Below are 22,392 nucleotides of genomic sequence, written 5' to 3'. Positions count from 1 at the left end.
AGGCAGCCTAAAATAGCCCAATCAGCCCTCACTAAGGTACTGGCTGCCCCCTGGCCCAAAAACCCTCGGGAGGGGCAGGCCTCCCGCTGGACGACCGCCCCTCCCAAAGCCCTATTGGACCCACAAGGGGGTGGGGGGGGGGGGGGGGGGACAGCACAGACCAGCTTGTTGGTGTGAAAAAGGCCGCTTTATTGGAAACAGGTGCACCTTACAAATAACTTGCCTGTGCCGTAAAAAACTAAAGCTAGCTAAATATAGTCCTCCTAACATACCCCCCCACCCCTCCCCATAACATGTTTCCCCCTGCAACAATTATAAACACAAACTTGCAATTCCTAACTTTCCTACACCTACCTAACTAGGTAACTTATTATATTTATCTCAACTGTAAACACAAACCTCATTAAATCCCCCAGGACCTAGGAAAAACGCCACTTAAAAGTCGTCCTGATGGCTTTTGACCCCCCCCCCCCTTAGGCATCCTGACATTTCGGATATCTGCGCACCCCTATGACTTTGTCCAGAGCCTCCTTCAGTTGCACTATGTACAAGTCTATCCCATATCGCGAAAGGTCAACCCCCTCCTCTCTAAAAAAAGTTTACTGCCGCATATCGCAGATCTGGGTGTTCCATCCTAGCAAAAGCTTCTTTATTGCAGAAAATCCTCATATCCCTATTAATCTTCCTATCTCTGGCCGCCCGCCGCTCAGCTCCTCTCCAAATCTTCCTAGGTATAAACTCTGACCATATTATATGGCAACCTGACAACTGCTGCCGAATCTCCAGCAAATCCCGCTTCATTTGCTTCACCAAAGCTAGGCCCTTACATTATACCAGGTCGTTCTGTCCCAGATGATGACTAAAACGTCCGGACAAACTCCCCTCCTGACCACTTCACTCAATGATGGCAATAGCTCTTGCCACCTCATGCCCCCTTTTCCCTGCCAACGACAAGTGAAAAGTCTAGGGTCCAATTCCAGATTAAGATTCCTGTTCTTATCCCACTCAGCACGCTCCACTCGTTTCATAAAGGAGTGTCTACAATGAGAATGGACATGCCTGCCTCGCCCGGCCCCGCCACTGCACCTGAAAAGACACACATGTAAGACAAGGGAACCGTAAATCAGGCTTGATCCTTCATCCCAACACCTATCAACCTGATGTATGTCCTGTAGCAGTCCGATATCCAACGCCCCAAGCGCATGTGCTCCTCGCTCCTCCTGCCCCCACCCTTTCCTTGCTGCATCCGTCGCCGCACCTATGCGGAAAGAATGGGTCCCAAAAAACCTGGGGTCCTCACCCATGGCGCTCAGGGCGTGCCGAAGGACCCATAGCAGCTGAGCCGCAGTCACCCTTCCCCCGTCGACCCGGCAAAAAACCTCCCCTGCTGCCGCTCTCCTCCTGGATGCCAGAGCCTCCCCCCACCCATCTGGGCATACCGCGCGTTTCACCACAGGACCCATGACGACCCACTTCCCCACTCCCCGTTGGTCGGTCTTTGATCGCGGTAACAGAACCGTCCCCCCCCCCCCCCCGAGACCTCAATTCCACCTTCCCCCATCGTACACCGGCCTCCCTCTGGGCCCTACAAATTCTGACACCCGAAAGGCCCCAAAATACATCCGCGACATGAGTGTGGAAAACAGAATGGTCTCCTCCCGGTTGCGGCAAATCGTCGGCAAAAGCTGTATCAAGCCAAAAAGCATACCCGCTGTGATGGGCCGGCGCTGACTAACCTTGGCGCCCCGCACCCAACCTTCCAATATACGCGTGCCCGAATCCCCCGCTGACGGTGCGTAGTCCCACCTCAACTTCCCCATGAAAGCGATGGCTGACAACTTGCTGGCAATTGTCGCTTTCGACATCCCCTTGTCCATCATCTTCAGCATAAACTGCACTACCTGTTCGCCCCGCAGTCAGCGATTGTCCTGCCGCACTGCCCCACTTTCCAAAAATTCCCGCCATGCCTGCTCATACGCTTTCCAGGTAGAAATGGCCACCTCTTACCAGTTGTACGACCCTGTCTCTCCTACTGACCACAGTCCCATTGGCACCGGCATCTTGCGTTTGTCCCCCTCCGTGGCTAGCCTATGGAACCTCTGCCACTGTGAACCAGACAAAGCATCCCCAATGTCATTGTACACCCCTGGCACATGTCGGGCTTGAAAAAGATGTTGTGTTCCAAACATCGCAGTACAAACACCCTCATCAACTTGAGCTCCTGTGGGTCCTTGGCCGATTCCCAATGGGAAAAATTCCAAGAAAACAATGCTCCTCCCCCCGTCCTGCCAATGCGGTGGCCAGGCCTCTGCGCACTACTTCCCCTGCCAGTACACACCGAAACCCCCCACCCCCGCCACATCTGAGGAGATGGTCACGTCCCAGTCCTCGGGAGGCGCTATAGGTATACCATTGAAGTGCTCCAAAAAGGCCTGCCACATGCGTAGGTCCTCCTTCATCCCCGCCGACAATCGCAAGTGATGATGTGGCAGTGTCAGTCCAGACAGTGTCAGGCCCAGCCGTCCGCAAAATGTAAGGCCTGCACGACTCGGCACGCGAAGTTCAAATGCCCCAGAAGAACCTGCGCCTCACGTACCGTCACCTTCTGTTTCTTCAGCATGTTGTCCACCAGCTACAGCATGTGTGCCTTCTTGTTCACTGCCAAGCGTGCTTCCATGGCCACGGAGTCAAGCTCTATTCCCAGAAATGACAGCACTGTGCTGGGACCATGTCTTTTTTCTGGCACCTGGGGCCCACCCAGGTAGCCCATGAGTTCCGTGAAACCATCCAGCTGCTTCTGGCAATCTACCGAACCGGGCCGTCCCACCAAGAAGTCTTCGTCCACGTAGTGCGTCACCGTCTCTTTCCCTGTCCAGGTAGTGCGTCACTGTCTCTTTGCCTGTGTGCCAGGAAAAAGCCCACTGCAAGAAAATACTAAAACGCTCAAACAAAGCGCACACGAACACCCGAGGCTTTGTCTACAAATATGGTGCTGTCAAACTAGATCCCCAACAGTTGGTAGTCATCCGGGTGTACCGGTAACAGCCGGAAAGCCGACTTGATATCGCATTTTGCCATGAGGGCACCCGCACCCAAAGTCGCCACCAACCGTCGTGCCACATCCATGGTAGAGTAAGATACCGCCGATAGTTCCGCCGATATATAGTCATTTATCAACGTCCCTTCCGGCCACTACAGATGTTGAATCAGGCTATATTTACCCAGCTCCTTCTTTGGCACCACTCCGATAGGGAGATGATCAGGTCCGGAATGGGGGTCTCTAGAAAGGGCCCCGCCCTCCGCCTTTCCCGCACCTCCTTGCCCAATTTGTCCAGTACCACCGTCTTGTGCGTGTTGGCCGATTTCAGATTTTCGACCCACCTGGCAATTCTCGGACCCCCGTACCCCAGCCGGAAACCCTTGTCATACCAAACCCGCATCTTTGGTCTGTGGATAAGATGCCAGAAGGGTCTCCAGCCGGTCCTGTTTAACTGGCGTAGGAGCCTTTTTCCAATGTCCCTTGACCCACCTTACCTCCCCGGCCCCCTGCCTGGGGCCCCGTCACTGCGGACTGCTGACTATGAGCGCCGCCCCCAATACCCCAGCATTTCGGGTCGAAATCTACAATTCTGTCTGGCACACGCGCCTTTGTTGTAGTCCCAACATGCTCCCTCTGTGGCACCAACGGTACTCTCTCCCTGTCCCACCCCCCCACAGGTGGGGCGGGCATTAAAGGGGCGAGGCGCGAGCAGTAAACCGCTGACTGTGTAGATAATTTTTCCAAACTTCGCGCCCCCACCCCCACGATCTGCTGATACAGATCCGAGTCGATTTCCCCCCAATGCGCCTCCGTGTCCGCCGCCAAGTGTGCTCTAAACTCTTCCTCATAGTGCGACCACGCTCAACCCCCGTACGCGACCTATGCCTGCCGGACACCGTCCATATATTTAAAAAGCGCGACCAACCAGTCCGGATACTTCTCGCAGTACATGCTGGCAAAAATCAAGAAACCCGGTCCAATTTTCTATTTTCATGGGGACCTTCAGCCGCTTGGCCAATTCCTGCTCCTCCTCTTTCGACCCCTCCTTCGCTGTCAGCTTGCGGTGCAGGAGCTGTAAAATATCTACATAGTCCCCTTTCCAAATCTTCTCCTTGGTGGCCAATGACAAGTGCGCCCCCAGGGTTTTGTGATGCCCATATACGCCAGCTTGCGCACTGGTATATCATGACTCTTTCCCTTACCATCCTTGGGCGTCCCCCATTCTTCTTTGAGTCCGCAGACCCGCCCCTGCCGGTACCCGCCTCGTCTGGTCCCACCCCCGTGTCCCGCACTACATTCCTTTATTCAGGCGCACCCCCCATTCTCCCCCTCACATCTGTGCCGACCGAGACCTTGTCCCGTTGGGCCTTGCCTGACACGCTCCCCTCTCCGCGCCGTTCCTTACCTGGCATCAAGGTTGGCGTCCACACCGGATCCCTGCGCCTAACCAGTGTAGCAGGGGGGGCCGCCACTCTATCCGCTTTGCACCTCTGTTGTGCCTGCAAAAAACTAGGAACAGCAATACTCCGATCCCCCCCACCCCATCCCGTCCCTCCCCCCGTCCTTCCCGTATTTCTCCCTCCTCAGTGCTGTCTTTGCCATAGTCTAGCTGGGACATGTCTCCCTCCCAGTGGTCCAACCCTGCTAACCCAATCCGCTCCTGCCATCGGCCGCCCTCCGTGGGCTCCAGCCTCTCTCAGTCCTGCCCGTTCTCTACAAGTACTAAGCAGTTCTCCCAAATCCACACTCTTCCTCCTCCTCTCCGCATGGCACTCTTGCGGGTCCCGATCTGCACTGACGGACCTCCGCCCCATCCCGCGGCGCCCGTCTCGACTCTTCGGGGTGGGGCTGGCAGGGACTTACTGCCCCACCTCCCGTAGGACGCCATCGCCTGGTCCCTCGTGGAAGCGCGACCGCCCGCATAACGCAGAGCGGCCCATCCATTCGAGCCACATGCTGCTCTTCTGAGCACCTCACCATACTTTACTGTTGAAAGAAATAAGTGGCGTCCAACATACTTCGGTTAAAATGGTCCCCCACTCCGCAATAACCCTCCCGCGCCTTGTCGCCGCATCCTGCGCCGGCCCAGACCCCAACAGCTGCAAACCCAAACCCGCCGCCCCCAGCCCCTTCTCTGCCAACCCCCGCGCCCCTCATGCCAAACCCCCGCCTCTAGATCACCAGGCCCCATCCCCGGGCTCTGCTGCCTGCTTGATGCCCCCTGGAGCCCAACTCCCCCTCGTGTACCTCCGAAACCCCCACCTACCCCTCCTGCTCCATCCCCCTCCGCCTCTTCCCCATCCTCTGAGCTATCAATCAATAGGGGCGATGCCCTCCCCTCGTATTCTGGGCAGGAGCATCACCCCCTACTGTCCATTGCCTCGCCCTGTGCGCCGCCCCCTCCCATTGAGCCTCCCGCGGTGCCGTCCTGTCTCTCGCCCGCATCGCCCTCCCAGCACCTTCCTTAAAGATCAAAGCGGGCCTCGGTGCCTCGCCCCACCTCCCCTCACGCCGACGTTTCCCCGGCGCTGCCGCATGTGCCACACGGCCGCGCCCCCCCTTCCTCCGCGTCTAGCAGTTGCCGCGCACGCGGAGGCTCGCAGGCGAGCACTGCCGCGTCATTTGCCGCGCGACTCGGCAGCCTCACCTTTTTTGCGTCGGGCCGCAAGATGTCCATGCGGCCCGCGTCCTCAAGGAGGCGGATGGCCTCCAGCACTCGCGAGTCTTCCAAACGCGCCATCGCACAATGACAATCACCCGAGCGGTAAGCAATCCCCGCAACCACACATCGACAGCTGCTAGCGGAACAGTCTCAGAAGCCACGAAAAAAGGCAAAAACCCCCCGTGATCACCCTGTTGGGTCACTTCCACCAAAATGGTGGCTTGTGACCCGAGTAGGCCGGTTATAAAGGCCCCGAGCTCAATCTGAGCCCAAAATAACCCAACCAGCCCTCACTAAGGTACTGGCTGCCCCCTGGCCCAAAACCCCCTGGGGGGGCAGGCCTCCTGCTGGTCGGCCGCCCCTCCCAAAGCCCTATATTGCTGTTGGCGCTGTTCTGTAATAGGGGATCTCTGTGTATAGTCATAATCTAGTGAATAGTCCAGCTCATGTGTGGGTACCCCGGAGCAGTCAAAAATATTCTCTTAAGTTGTCTTCTGTGCAGACCTGCATAGACACTTAAGAGAGAATTAAAGACAAATAATGCAGCCTATACCTGCAAGGTTACACTGTCCAGTACTTCAACTAGAAATGCAAAGGATATTCCACCAACATTATATTCAGCACAGCCTGCCAAGTTTCACCATAGAGAAACTTCCCCCTTCACAAAATCCTTGGAATGATAGAGAGGAAGGGATGGACAGACAAGCCCCCCCATAGGCTGTCATTATGTGGCTTAAAAATGGATACCGTGCCTTTAAGGAAACTTTCCAGAACTCTCGGTATCCTAGAATGCACAGCAACTCCCTCCACTTTCAGTTCTTTTTTCCGTCGCCTGCTAGCAGGACCCTGGAGCATTGAGCTCTCCCTTTTTTGGGTGTTTTGTCTAATTTTTTTCACTTTTCAAGTGTTTAGAGTGTTTCACTCGACGTGTTTTTGTTCCTTCTTCCCTTTGCTGGAGTTTTCTGGTGAGTTTGGCCACTCTTTTGTCAGATATGCCTTCCTTATTTGACAGATGCCCTGAGTGTGCCAGGAAGAAGGCCAAATCTGATCCACACAGGGTGTGTATCCTATGTCTTCCTTCTTCTCATGTCCCTGTGGATTGTGAGATCTGCCATCAGTTCTCCAACAGGACCCTGAAGGACAGGGAGAAGACTCTGCCCCGAGGACTGGAGCAAAGAAGACCGCAAGATCAAGGTGGGTCTGGGCATGGAGAGGCCTCTTCCTCTGTCCGTACTTCGGCCTCTGGGGGGCTCCCCAGGAAAGAGAAGGCCAGAAAACGTCCCAGGGCTCCGTCGACGTCAACAGCCTCGACGTCGGCGCCGAGAGGGATGACTATTGTCTGCTCCCCGTCTCCCCAGGGCTCTGGGTCGAAGCAACATAGACGTTCGACGTCTAGTGGAGTGACGTCGAGACCTCGGACGAGGTCGACGTCGAGGACCACTTCGTCGTCGAGACGCCATCGACATCGTGAAGGGTCCGGAAGGAATCGGTGCTCGCCGCCGAGGCGACACCGCCATTCGGCGTCTACTCGACGTTTGTCATCAAGACAAAGATCATCGACGTCGAGACGAAGATCTTCGACGTCGAGAAGAGGAAGATCATAGACGTCGAGAAGGCGTTCAACGCCAACATGCTCGACGTCGACAAAGAGGTCAGCGTTGAGAAGGAGAAGATCGACGTCCAGGGGGCGTTCTCAGACCAGGACGGAGTCCCAGGGCTCGGTAGTCAGCCTTTCCTCAGCTTCCACGAGCCCACGGTCGTGGCGGCGCCGGCGCTCGTGCACGAGGAGGTCTGCCTCTAGGTCACCCCCATCAGAAAAGGAGAGTGGTAGAGTCTCCGGGCTCGAAGTACTCCCAGGCCTTTTCGCCATCACGGCCTAGGACGCCTACGCCTCCCCCGCTGCCCAAGGACCCTCCTCCGCGTAATCCTACGCCTCCTCCCCCTCCTCATAAACCTCCTCCTCCTCCTCCACCGCCACCTCCGCCGAGGTCTCTCTCGTTGCCTTATCTCCCGACACCACCTACGGGACTGCCACGTACTAAGATCCCTCCTTTACGGCCAGTGGACAAACCAAGGCCAAGGAGGACGAGATCTCGCTCCAGGCGGAGGGACAGATCAAGAAGTGACCGTCGTTCTTCCACAGGGTCCAGACGGCGCCACAGGAGGGACAGGTCTGAGTCCCGCCACATGGACTTGTCCAGTGCCTGGGACTATTGCCCTACATTGTCGGACTCCCCTCAGATGAGGGTGTCTCCAGTAGACTACATCGTCTCATTCCAAGAGGTGTTGTTACGTGGGGCGGCGAAACTGGGCATTACACTCACGGTGCCCACGCAATCGACTTCAGTCATCTTCGAGACCCTTCATAAGAAACAGCTGCCTCGCCCCTTGTTGCCCTTGGTGCCAGGGCTGGAGGAACCTGCCATGGAGCTCTTCCTCACCCCTGCCTCTACAAGATCGGCACCTTTCAAGCTGCAAAAGAAATACAGGGCCCTGGACTCATACCCGGCGTTCCTTCGCTCGGGCCCTGTACCGGACTCGGTGATAGTGACGGCGGCGAGAAAACAGCACTCCACCGCCCCGTCGTCGACGGTGCCTCCTGACAAGGAGAGCCGCTTGATGGACTCGGCCGGCAGGAAAGTCTGCGGTACGGCCTCCACGTCTATGAAGGCCGCGAGTGCCTCGGCTCTGTTGGGCCTTTACGACCGGTCCTTATGGGAGTCCCTGCAGCAGTTCCTGGAACACCTTCCCAAGGACAGAAGGGAGGATTTCCAAGAGATCATTAATGAGGGGATGATGGTCTCCAACCAGGTGATAGCTCGGCTGCGGATTCCTCGCTCTTGGCAGCCCACGGGTACTGCCATGGGATCAACCTGCGCACCATGCCTGGCTGCGTCTAACGTCACTGAGGCCCGAGGCGCAGCTGAGGTTCGCCAACCTACCGTTTTCAGGAGCGACCCTGTGGATGTGGATGAGGAGATGGCCCGCATGAAGGCGGAGGCTGAAACCCTGATGGCTGTCTGGTTGGAGAAGCCGAAGGAACAGAGGAAGACCTTCGGCCCTTCCAAAGACGTTACGGTGCGCAGGGCAGAGGGCAAGGTCAGCAAGCTGGACAGCAGCAGCAGCAGTACCAGCAGCGGCCATTCCATAAGCGGGGCAGAGGTGGTCAACAATCCTCCTCCGCGAAAAAGGGCCCGGCCGGGTCTAAGCCCTGAAGTGCTACTTCCACCTCGTCCGTTACCCGCTCCGGTGGGGAGAAGCATACAAAATTACTTGGCAGAGTGGAGAAAAATTAGTCCGGACAAGTGGGTGCTGAATATTGTTTGCAATGGATACAGTCTTCGTTTTCTCAGCCCGCCTCCAGCGATTCCACCAGTTTGCTCGCAGTTCCAACTGCGCAAGCTCCAGGCGGAGGCAGATACCCTGTTAAGAAAAAGGGTGATAGAAGACGTCCCTCTGTCTCAAAGGGGAAAGGGTCTTTACTCGCGCTTCTTTCTGGTGCGCAAGAAAGACAAGAACGAGTTCAGGCCCATTCTGGATTTGCGACAAGCAAACAAATGGATTCGCAGGGAGAACTTTCGCATGCTGTCTTTGCACCAGATTTACCCTCAGCTGCAAAGGGGAGACTGGCTTTGCGCAATAGATCTGCGGGATGCGTACTTCCATGAGCCCATTGCACGGAAACACCGGAAGTTCCTGCGCTTCCAAGTCGGTGCCAATCACTATCAATACACCGTACTACCGTTTGGACTGAAGTCTCCGCCCAGGACTTATTCAAAGTGCATGGCAGTGGTGGCGGCACACCTGAGAAAGAACAAGGTGTTTGTTTACCCATACCTGGACGACTGGTTGATCAAAGCCTCCACCTTCCAGGAAGCTCGATTGCACTTCAACAGGACAGCCGTTCTGTTGATCCAGCCGGGGTTGCACATAAACATGTCAAAGTGTGTCCCGACTCCGGTCCAGTGCCTACAGTACTTGGGAGCCTCCATCAATACGCTGTCAGCAAACGTATCTACTTCTGTGGAAAGACGCTTATCGATCCTTCGGAAGGCTCAGGCTCTCATGGCTGTTCCATCTAAGACAGTGAGGACGGTGTCTTCTCTACTGTGGTCGATGGCCTCTTGTATCTTCCTCACTCCACATGCACGCCTACACATGCGGCCGCTGCAGGAATGTCTGGAGGATAAGTGGGACCAGAGGCGATGGAACTGGGACGACAGGATACCACTGTCTGCACGCTCAGCAGTCCCTGAGATGGTGGTGTTCAGCGGGAAACCTCCTCAAGGGGGTTCCGTTCCACAAGGACATTCCCACTCAAACTATCGTGACCGGATGCCTCTCTCCACGGCTGGGGAGCGCATTCCGGACAGTTACAGATCCAGATCCAAGGAACATGGTCCCCGACGGAGTCCACGGACCACTTCAATTTCCTGGAACTCAGAGCTGTTCACTTGCCCCTAAAGGCCTTTCATCCGTCCTTCCAGGCCGACTCTCTGCTTGTACAGACGGACAATACGACCACAATGTATTACCTCAACAAGCAGGGGGGCTCGAGATCGCGCACACTGTCACAGGAAGTGCAGGCGTTCTTTCACTGGCTGCTAGCCAGAGGACTGACGATAACGGCTACCCATCAGCTAGGTGTGCAGAATGCTCAGGCGGACGCACTCAGCAGACTGATCCAGGAAAACCACGAGTGGGTCATAAACGACGAAGTGCTCGGAGACGTCTTCGCCAGGTGGGGCACTCCAGACGTGGATCTGTTCGCCACCTCCGACAACAACAGATGCTGAGACTTCGCATCCAGGTATTACCAGCAAGGGACTCTGGGGAATGCGTTATTGACCAACTGGTCGAACAGCTTTCTGTACGCTTTTCCACCCATTCCCCTGATTCCGGCGGTGCTCATCAAGCTGTCCCAGTCCAGGGCGCGGATGATCCTCATTGCTCCGGAATGGCCCAGACAGTGGTGGTTCACGGACCTGCTTCACCGGTCTCTCCCTCCTCACATACGGCTGCCGTGCCGGCCAGACCTTCTCACGAAGTTCGGGGGCAGATGGTGCACCTCAACCTCTCGTCTTTGAGTTTGGCCGCATGGCTCCTGAGATAGTGCAATATGGCCATTTGAATCTTCCCGAAGATTGTATGGATATACTGAAGGAGGCTAAGCGTCCTTCCACTAGGACTTCCTATGCTTAAATGTGGAAGAGGTTCTGCATCTGGTACACGTCCAAGAACTATGATCCGACGACATGCAAGGAAGATGTCATCCTTCCATACCTCTGCATTTGGCGCAGTCTGGCCTTAACTTCCATTCTATTAAGGTTCATCTTGCTGCGCTGACTGCCTACAGGAAATGCCCTTCACAGACATCCTTCTTCCAGATTCCTGTGATAAAGGATTTTTTGGAAGGCTTGTAGAAAGTGTTTCCTCCTGTTCGGCTTCCTTCGCCTTCATGGGAACTGAATGTGGTGCTGTCCAGGTTGATGAAGGAGCCTTGTGAGCCTATTCATAAGGCTTCGCTGCAGCACCTGTCCTGGAAGGCAGCGTTCCTCGTGGCCATTACATCGTCCCGCAGGGTGAGTGAAATTCAGGCGTTGTGTTGTAATGAACCTTATACAGTATTTCATGCTGCTACGGTTGTGATGCATACTCACCCTAAGTTCCTTCCTAAGGTGATTTCTGATTTCCATGTTAACCAGACTATAACTTTACCTACGTTTTTTCAGAATCCTTCCACTCCAGCGGAAAGGTCTCTTCATTCCCTGGATGTCAGAAGGGTGTTGAAATTCTATCTGGATAAAACCAAGGATATTCGCAGTTCATACCAATTGTTTATCAACAATAGGTCAGTCAGGACTGGTCTTGCTACCTCTAAACAGTCCATCTCTAGATGGATTGTGTCCTGTATCCAGTTATGTTATCAAAAGGCTAATAAGACCTTGGGGTGTAAGCCTAAGGCTCATTCCACCAGGGGCAAAGCGGCTACAACAGCGTTGCTCCGTAATGTTCCCATTGCAGACATCTGCAGGGCTGCCACGTGGAAGTCAGTCCATACCTTTACGAAACACTACTGTCTGGACTCTGATGCCAGAGCAGATGCTCAGGTTGGGCAGGCTTCGTTACGAAATCTGTTTGCACAGTAGTGGTGTTGTCTTTTTCCTCCACCGCCGGTTTGGTTGTGGGGATGGGCTTGCCATTCTATTCACTAGATTATGACTATACACAGAGATCCTCTACTACAGAAGGAGTAGTTTCTTACCTGTAACTCCAGTTCTGTAGTAGGGGTATCTCTGTTATAGTCATAAGCGCCCGCCCTCCTCCCCAGTGGAGAACAGGATAAAATACTGAATGCTACAGGTCTAGCTTTATACACCTCCAAAAAGAACTGAAAGTGGAGGGAGTTGCTGTGCATTCTGGGATACCAAGAGTTCTGGAAAGTTTCCTTAAATGCACGGTATCCCTTTTTAAGCCACATAATGGCAGCCTATGGGGGGCTTGTCTGTCCATCCCTTCCTCTCTATCATTCCAAGGATTTTGTGAAGGGGGGAAGTTTCTCTATGGTGAAACTTGGCAGACTGTGCTGAATATGATGTTGGTGGAATATCTTTTGCATTTCTAGTTGAAGTACTGGACAGTGTAGCCTTGCAGGTATAGGCTGCACTATTTGTCTTTAATTCTCCCAAGTGTCTATGCAGGACTGCACAGAAGACAACTTAAGAGATTATTTTTGATTGCTCCGGGGTCCCCGCACATGAGCGGGACTATTCACTAGATTATGACGATAACAGAGATACCCCTACTACAGAACTGGAGTTACAGGTAAGAAACTACTTCTGTCTGGTCTATTGACTTCTGGCTGTGATAGGTTCAGCTAACCTCTTTGCGGGGTGTGTTCCCGGTGGGGGGCTTGCCTTCTTTCGGCCTCGTCTCCTTGGGGTCTCCAGGTTGATCTTCTTCCTCTTCCTTGCCTTGGCCTTGGATGGAGGTTTTGTGGCCTGATATGGGTGTGGGGTGCTTCTGCCTCCTCTTGCCTTGCCCCTGTTTCCTCTGCTGAGTGTGAACAGGCTTCCTCTTCTTTTCTTCTTCCTGCATCCCCACTGGGGATCGGTGGTGTTCTGACTGTAGGGGTTCTCTCTGCCTCGCCCTGTCCGTCGGACTCTTCCTCTGTGGGACCCTCCGTTATGTCCAGGCTGGTGGGCTCCTCTCGCAGACCCTCCTTCCCAGTGGGTATGGCTAGGGTATCTATTCTACGTTAAGGAATCTGCGACTAGTAGTCTCTATCAGATGTACGAGTTACTTACCTTCGGTAACGATGTATCTGGTAGAGACAATTCTAGCCGCAGATTCCTTCACGCCCTGCCCTTCCTCCCTGTTCTGAGAGGACCCTTAGCTTGGTCTTCCGCACTTGCCTGTCTCTGGGTGCTTTGTCTTCTGCGAGTGCCCTCTTTCACTCCTCCCTAGCGGGAAGCTTTGTTCGGTGTGTTTGCCTCCACTCCTTCCTTTCTGGTACTTGATTGGTAGGTTCATGGGTACTCCTACATCCCTACACCCTGGTGTTTCCAGTGTGGGGCCTTCTCATACTTCCCCTTTTTTCTTGCTTGGAGTTTCTGACTCGTGTGTAGTTCCTCTGAGCTGGGGTCTCTTGGCTGGGCCTCAGCCTTAGTTCCTTTCAGGGGATGCGACTCTACTTGATGGTGTTGTCTTGGGGTAAATTGTCGTTACTCTTCTGTTCTGGACTCCTTGTCCTTCACTGTTAATGGACTGTGGTTGCAGGTTTCTTTAGTATGCTGCACAGTTTTTCACATGTTTATTTCTGTCTCCAGGGAGAATGTTGTATTTGCTTGCAGGGTTGCTTTGCAGGGGCTTTATTCTGCTCTTCCCTTCTATGACTTTCGGTGCCACAGTGCCTGGCACTTCCCAGAATGGGGCTGTTCCCCTCCATTCGCTTCTTTCCTTTCAGTTTATCTGTTATTTCGCACACTGTTCCCATATTCTCATCATTTTTGGTTTGTGATGGCTCCGCGTTGTGGCGCGGAAAAGTTCTCCGAAGAAAACGGATGTCCACGTGCCGGGGTAGGGCTTATGTGACCTCGCTGACGTCACTCCCGCGGACGACTGCTGGATGGAATCACGTGGTACCGCCCCCGGTGCGCAGAGCTGCTGTGACAACAAAAAAAAATTCCAGGTCCAGTCTCACGCCTGGGGATAATTCTAAGATAAGGAATCTGCGGCTAGAATCATCTCTACCAGATACATCGTTACAGAAAGTAAGTAACTTGTACATTAAGTTTACCATGCAGCGTCCTCTCATGCAACATCATGATTTGCGTTTCTATCCCACCTAGTAACCCCTGTGCTAACCAAATCAATTACTTTGTGGGGTAAAATGGCTTGTAACTGTAGATACACCTCCCACCACCTCCTCTGATCGCCACCTGTCTTCTCCCCGCTCCTGTGCTTTGTGGAAGCGAAGGCTGCTGTAGCTACAACCCAGCCAATGGAGCACGGTGCAGATCTGTAGCTTTCCCCAGTGCCTAGATTGCCTGTCTCCCGTGTTTGGAAAAGAGCTCCAGCTACACTTTCTGTGCTCTGCCAATAGTAAAAAAATGGGCTAGAACAGCTAACAGCTCACGTCCCTGGAGCTGGCTTCTGTTAGCTAAGATTAACACTGTACTCCATTTTCTGTAAAAGTTGGAAAACCAGTCAGGTTTTCCAACTTTTACAGAAAATAGAGTCAACCTTGTGTTAGATGTGTTCTGTGGCATCAAGGTTTATGCTGTTAATATTTGTAACTTCTTCTGTTCATGCACAGAGCACTAGATAAAGGTAAAAACTTTAAATAGCCAATGTGGCCAGTCAAGGCAAGTGAGCTGCAGCAGTCCATGGCTTGGCTTTTCAGCCAGTAGACCCTCGAGCCACGCTGATCAAGCCACTTCACATCAGGGATGAAGTTAATGTGTTAAACTTGTTTGGAATTTTGGGGAAATATATTTAAAAAATACAGAAAATGTCTAAATACATAGGCTCGTTAGGAGCCGTATTATTATGCCGCAATGAAAGCTTGGTGTAACAAAGATTGTGGGTCTGTATATTCACAGAGCACGATTCTGCCACCTTCTGTGGACCTCAGCTCACTTACCCAGACTCGGCTGAGTTTACAAATGTCCTATCAAAACATTCTGAACACCTATCTGTACATAAAGGGACACCTGAACTCACTCCGAGCACCTGTACATTCTCTGGAAAGTTAACCATTATCTCGCGGTGACCTCATTGTTCAGGGGGAAGTCTTTTTTTGTTGTTGTTGTAACTGTAGACTTGCATAACGTGTTTTCATTTTTTTTTTAAATTGCTCAGTAAATCTTGGCGAGTATTTATTTTTTCCATGCCTCTGTGACTTTCTGAGAACACAGTAGTTGACCTGCCCTGTTTTCTGGTCTTTACTTGCGGATTTTTCCTGGAATGAAATCTTGTGTTTGGCATGCAGGGCACACGGGGTTCTGACCCGGGAAAAGAGCAGATTGCGGGCTCGTATGCCGAGTTCAGTGCGGTCTTGGAGGGTGTGTGCTAAGTCTCTGCTCGGCTCTCACAGCTGGAGCCTCGGGACTGGCAGCCAGTTCATTCTGTTCTAGACTTGCCTTTAATAACATCGAGTTAATCCAAGAGCGACCGATTCTCCGTATTTTGCCATCGCTGCTATAGCGACATTGGTTCTGAGGTTGTTCTTTTGCTGCCGCCATGGTTCAGACGGTCGAGCGGCCCCGCAGCCGCTGCTCACTGCCTCTTTTAATGCTCTTTCACTCCAGGCCCAGCCAGCCGGCGGTGTCTCCACGCAGTGAGACGGCGCCCATCCCGGTCCCCACGCAGCTGCGGAATTACCAGCGTCTGGAGCAGAACCTGACGTCCACCAGCCCGGTGTCCAACCCGCACGGATCCCCCAGGTAGGAAGGGGAGCCCCTGGCCTGTATGTGCGACGCACCGTGCCTGACTGTGGTTTCGACTGACGTCCGGAGCGTAGCAAGGTTGTTGTGGGCTCCAGTCCATTCATTGATAGTGAAATATTACCATCATGCGAGTGCGTTTGGTTCCCAAGACTCTCGGTGCCAGGGCACTGTGGGCAGCTATGCCCTGACTCGGTTAGGGAAACATTTTTAGCCTGCTGGCTGTGAGATGCTGACATCCAAAGGCACTTTTTATTTGCTGTCATCACGTACGCGCAATGGTTTTAAACTTTTAATATGGCATATTATAATTTTGATGTTTTGGTTGTTGAAAGTGCAATGGAGTCCAGTATTGAATCTTCTAGTATGCGTGCTAGTAGCTACAAGACACTATGCAATACTGTATAAAAGTCCTTAACTAAACATAGCTTGGCAAGTGTATTGTTATGGTATGTTGTGAATAATGATATGGTACGTTTTTGTTGGCCCCTACTGTGTGATCGTTTAATATCACATACCATTCCACACAGGGCATATGCTGCCTGGTGTGGGATGTGTTATAAGTGGATGCTGTGATATTTTCTAATAAGATATGCTATGGTATGTTCGGTTATACGTGTTATATTGTGTTAGGGGGTGTTAGCTACAGTGTGTTATGACATTTGGCAGAATGTTATGCAATGTATGTAATAAGACAATATGTTTGTGATGGTGTTTTGTTTTACAATGTGGTGCGTTATAGCATGGTGCGTCATAGTATAGTAGTTTATAGTGTGGTACATAACAGAATACAGGTTTTTTATTTCACATGATAGTGTTATGACATAACATGGTATTTTGTGGTAGTTTACTTTATGCATGTTAGGTTATGGTAGTTTTCGTGAGATGATAAGAATGTTGTGCTCCATAGAGCTTGGTGTGTTACAGATTGGTATGATCTTTTTATGGAATGTTATATCATAATGTGGTAGGTTTTAGTCTAGAGAAAGTTTCTATTTGTTATAGATACACAAGCTTGCTATTATTTTCTATCGAATGTTTGGATACAGAAATGTGTAGTTCAGCATTTAAAAAAAAAAGTTTTTAAACTTTGTTAAATTTTTAGCGGTCCAGCTACAGAATTTTTCAGTTGATAGAGAAACATTTGTCTGGTAACCTCTTTCTTCTACTAGGAGATTGGCATGTGCCTATGTGGCATGTTTGAAAGTATGTCTCTGCTGCTCCTTTTGCAGCAGGTAGTGCTCGTCTTCGCTCATGTCATCTCCCGTTGAGATGGTAAAGCGAAATGTGTGGGAGACTACCCGCCAAGATGATGTTCGTGATTTCATGTGTTTAAAATCAGGTGACGCACCTTATTTTATCCATTGAAATAGATTGCATGTTATCTCACCCCATTGAAGAGTATTCATTAGCTTCAGATCAAGCAAAGGGTCTGCATACCGGTCCAGGTGCTTAACGTTTTGCTTGATCAGGTGCCCTAAACATTACCCAGTGGATGGTGGAATACCATTCGCCTTGCAAAAACACGGCTTACACCCCCCAGGCATCATCAAAACATTTTCTAAGCAGATCCCTACATGGTAATGGTTCTTCTCTATAGGATTCCTATAGAATACCTCCTAAGACAGCGCCTCTTGCAAATGCTCTAGCGTATCGACATAATCACCCACTCCTGTGTAACCTCTCTTTACGCACTCTGAAGCAGCCAGCTGCAGCTTGAGAGCTATATAAAACGATCAAGTTAAAAAAAGAACGCTACATGTTAAGAAACAAGTTAAAGTGGTTTGACTCCTCAAATAAAATAATTGGGCTTCCTTGCCGTACTATCAAGCCAGGCTTCTATTTTGTGTCCCTGGTGAAGACTGCTGAGCCAATGATCAAGAAGACTAGCTCTAGCCGAATGCCAAAGACGATTCTTTAATTTTATGTTGTTAATAGTAACAGCTCAAGATGGTGCCTTTAAAAAAGATCACCTTTCCCTAGGAACCCAAGAGTCCTACAAGGCAATGGAGCTGTGCCTTCATATCACTACGTAACCTTTAAAGTATACTTTGATGGCTTTAGTCTCTACAGTATCACCATCCTAGACTCCTTTGGAGTGGAAGCATGATGCCAACTGCATTGTCTACCTGAGACAATGTGGGCTCTCCGTGTCACCTGCTTTAAATGTGGATAAACTATCAGCCTGTGTTGAATGACAGCTGTCCTCAGAGAACTTTCCTGGGTACAGGAACTTACAGGTTTCCATAATTAGACACTGAAACGTATTTTGTTGGGATTGTGATTCCAGTAAACATTCTGGACCTCCAATCCCTTTGTATCGAGAACGTTTTTCTAGAACCGTACTGTTCAACGGAGAGGGTATGTCCTCTGGGGGGTATTAGGGATCTGCTATACAATGTTGAGTATGTATAGCGATTGTTGTGAAGACTATTTGTGAAAAATTCTTTGGTAAAACCGACGTTTCCCTTGTATGAGATGACGGCGTCATTGAATCGTGGGTCCTGGAAGATACCTCTTTTGCAAAGCTATCCCTGAAGACGTTCTGCAGATTTTAATCTGTCATTCAAAGAACGCCAATTTGGAGGAAATAGTATCAGAAACCTCTTGGAATAACAATAGGAAATGCTTCACTATAACTCCACCACAGCATCCCCATCTTTAACAGAAACATCTTCCTGTATTCCAAAGTAATTTCTCCCACCTAAATAACATTTCCTGTAACACTTCTTCGCTCTCCCGCACATGGTTTTCTCATTCCTCGTATCTACCTTGTCCCTCTCTTACCGTTATTGTCACCCTAGACTCTTTCTGTCTGGATCTCCATCTCTCAAACTTTCCCTCCCTCCCTCCACTTCTCCGGCTTTCAGCCCCTCTAGCCCATGGAGCTAATCACTGAACCCTGCCAAGGCTTTGAGAACTGTCTGCAGCTAATACAATCTATACATCTAGGCGCTGCAGATCCGGCTTCGACCCGACTAGCACCACTTTAGGGAAGCTCGTAGCTTGTCCATTCCTTTCTTGGGGCCTTCGTTTCTACACGTTAGTTATGCGGCAATATATTTGATGGGTTCTAGTACATTTCTTGAATTCAGATAGAGCGATTTAAAAATAAGCACATAAAGATAATATAACAGCTTAAAACAATGGCAACACAAATTACTGTAGGTCTGAGTGCAACCATTTTTCTAATATCCCCACTACTTCTTTACCATTTATAACATGACAAGTACGGAAGAGTGAATTGTGGAATGTGTCAAATTGTCCTATTAACCAGCACGGTCCAAATTGCGCTGTGCTGAGAAAAAGATACCTTGGCATTTTGTATAGGTGCTGTACCACTGCCCAACATTGGTAGTGCAGCCGTAAGCTGTCTACACTCATGATGCGCAGACTGTAAACATGATGCTTACAAACAGTAATGTAACAAAGATACTATTTTGAAATCGATCCAAAGTATATCAATTCTGGAAACGTAAATGGTTACTTAGATGAAACAATAGCACAGTACCTTGCAAACTGAGACTCATAAAATGCATCGACTTTTCTTGAGCTTCTCTCTCTGACAGGTGACCTGTTGAACAAGAGGACCGACTATCAAAGGAATATGACATTGGCATGGGGTATCTGCTTGGCACGCATGGTTTGCACCAGGATGGCATAGCATGTACAGAGCCTGTTGAACTTGTCCAGTGGTCACTGGCATGAAACGGGTCTTGCAGGGCTCGACCTTTTGCAAAGATCCTGCACTTTTCTGCTCAAAGTTTGACTTGTCTCTGGTTGGTAAATCGAATTAAATTACAGCCCCTGCAACCAACCATTTGATTTATTTTTGTGGGCACAAATTTGCTTTAACTCTCAGGTTCGTACCAATCTGACAGTATGTTTCATTTAAGGGGTCGGTAGATTTCATTAGTCAGAGACTGGGCAAACTGCAATCTATTTATTTGAAAGTTTATGCCGCTGTACCGCTACATATTACTTTACAAAATGTTTCTATCCTTAGAGTCATGATAGTGTTCTGGGAGCGGACGGGCCTGTGTTGTACAGTGAGTGACAATGTCATTGAAAACAAAAATGCAGAGGACACAAACCAGTTGTATTCCATAGTTATTTGTAATCAACACTTAACAGGCTCTATCGCTCCCACCAGTTGTTCATTTTTAGGCTCCTTTCGTTCATCCAAAAAAGGCTCAAAATATGAGCCACAGATCAGATGTCTTGGAAAGGTGTGGAGAGAAGGGTAGTTTCCATAGAGAGAGAAGAGCTCGAGCGAAAGTGTTCATGCTGAAATTTGTCAAGAGTGACTGTTAATTTACAGACCATGTGGGACTGGGGCACCCAGTACAACAGTTGGAAACTGTGATAGAACACGGAGACACCTAAAAAAAAATCAGAAAATGTGGGACTGGAGCACCCAGTACAACAGCTGGAAAGTGTGACGGAACACGGAGACGCCCAGAACATGTGGGACTGGAGCACCCAGTACAACAGCTGGAAAGTGTGACAGAACACAGAAACGTCCAGAACATCAGAAAATGTGGGACTTGAGCACCCAGTACAACAACTGGAAAGTGTGACGGAACACGGAAACGCCCAGAACATGTGGGACTGGAGCACCCAGTACAACAGCTGGAAAGTGTGACAGAACACAGAAACGTCCAGAACATCAGAAAATGTGGGACTTGAGCACCCAGTACAACAACTGGAAAGTGTGACGGAACACGGAGACGCCCAGAACATGTGGGACTGGGGCACACAGTAAAACAGCTGGAAAGTGTGACAGAACATGGAGGCGCCCAGATAATCATAACATGTGGGACTAGAGCACCCAGTACAACAGCTGGAAAGTGTGACCGAACATAGAGACGCCCAGAACATGTGGGACTGGAGCACCCAGTACAACAGCTGGAAAGTGTGACAGAACACAAACGTCCAGAACATCAGAAAATGTGGGACTTGAGCACCCAGTACAACAACTGGAAAGTGTGACGGAACACAGAGACGCCCAGAACATGTGGGACTGGGGCACCCAGTAAAACAGCTGGAAAGTGTGATAGAACATGGAGACGCCCAGAAAATCATAACATGTGGGACTGGAGCACCCAGTACAACAGCTGGAAAGTGTGACAGAACACAGAAACGTCCAGAACATCAGAAAATGTGGGACTTGAGCACCCAGTACAACAACTGGAAAGTGTGACGGAACACGGAGACGCCCAGAACATGTGGGACTGGGGCACCCAGTAAAACAGCTGGAAAGTGTGACAGAACATGGAGACGCCCAGAAAATCATAACATGTCGGACTAGAGCACCCAGTACAACAGCTGGAAAGTGTGACCGAACATAGAGACGCCCAGAACATGTGGGACTGGGGCACCCAGTACAACAGCTGGAAAGTGTGATAGAACATGGAGACACCCAGAAAATCAGAAAATGTGCGACTGGAGCACCCAGTACAACAGCTGGAAAGTGTGACAGAACACAGAAACGTCCAGAACATCAGAAAATGTGGGACTTGAGCACCCAGTACAACAACTGGAAAGTGTGACGGAACACGGAGACGCCCAGAACATGTGGGACTGGGGCACCCAGTAAAACAGCTGGAAAGTGTGACAGAACATGGAGACGCCCAGAAAATCATAACATGTGGGACTAGAGCACCCAGTACAACAGCTGGAAAGTGTGACCGAACATAGAGACGCCCAGAACATGTGGGACTGGGGCACCCAGTACAACAGCTGGAAAGTGTGACAGAACACGGAGACGCCCAGAAAATCATAACATGTGGGACTAGAGCACCCAGTACAACAGCTGGAAAGTGTGACAGAACATGGAGACACCCAGAAAATCAGAAAATGTGGGACTGGAGCACCCAGTACAACAGCTGGAAAGTGTGACCGAACATAGAGACGCCCTGGACATGTGGGACTGGGGCACCCAGTACAATAGCTGGAAAGTGTGACAGAACATGGAGACGCCCAGAAAATCAGAACATATGGGACTGGAGCACCCAGTACAACAGCTGGAAAAAGTGACAGAACACAGAGATGCCCAGAACATGTGGGACTGGGGCACACAGTACAACAGCTGGAAAGTGTGACAGAACATGGAGACACCCAGAAAATCAGAAAATGTGGGACTGGAGCACCCAGTACAACAGCTGGAAAGTGTGACAGAACACAGAGACGTCCAGAACATCAGAAAATGTGGGACTTGAGCACCCAGTACAACAAATGGAAAATGTGATGGAACACGGAGACGCCCAGAACACGTGGGACTGGGGCACCCAGTAAAACAGCTGGAAAGTGTGACAGAACATGGAGACGCCCAGAAAATCAGAACATATGGGACTGGAGCACCCAGTACAACAGCTGGAAAAAGTTACAGAACACTGAGACACCCTGAAAATCAGAACGTGGGACTGGAGCACCCAGTACAACAGCTGGAAAGTTAGACAGAACATAAAGATGCCCAGAACATGTGGGACTGGGTACCCAGTACAACAGCTGGAAAGTGTGACAGAACATCGAGATGCACTGCACCCAGTACAACCGCTGGACAGTGTGACAGAACATCGAGATGCCCAGAACATGAGGGACTGGGGCACCCAGTACAACAGCTGGAAAGTGTGACAGGACATGGAGACGCCCGGAAAATCAGAACATGTGGGACTAGAGCACCCAGTACAACAGTTGGAAAGTGTGACAGAACATGAAGATTGCTAGAACATGTGGGACTG

At 50.9% G+C, this 22,392-nt stretch overlaps 1 protein-coding gene across 1 annotated transcript in view; it reads left to right on the top strand.

Annotated features, from left to right (window-relative positions):
- Nucleotides 1-22,392, top strand: part of ULK2 (unc-51 like autophagy activating kinase 2) — a 480,539-nt gene that overhangs the window by 267,087 nt on the left and 191,060 nt on the right. Inside the window, exon 12 of the mRNA XM_086948387.1 lies at nucleotides 15,515-15,649. Within this exon, the coding sequence (XP_086804513.1) occupies nucleotides 15,515-15,649 (135 nt within the window). The remainder of the gene's footprint in view (nucleotides 1-15,514; nucleotides 15,650-22,392) is intronic.

Source organism: Lissotriton vulgaris, unplaced genomic scaffold (genome assembly GCF_964263255.1).
Source record: "Lissotriton vulgaris unplaced genomic scaffold, aLisVul1.2 SCAFFOLD_740, whole genome shotgun sequence".
NCBI classification, from domain to species: Eukaryota; Metazoa; Chordata; class Amphibia; order Caudata; family Salamandridae; genus Lissotriton; species Lissotriton vulgaris.
The sequence above is the reverse complement of the archived record's forward strand: the minus strand, read 5'-3'. Positions and strand labels throughout refer to the sequence as shown.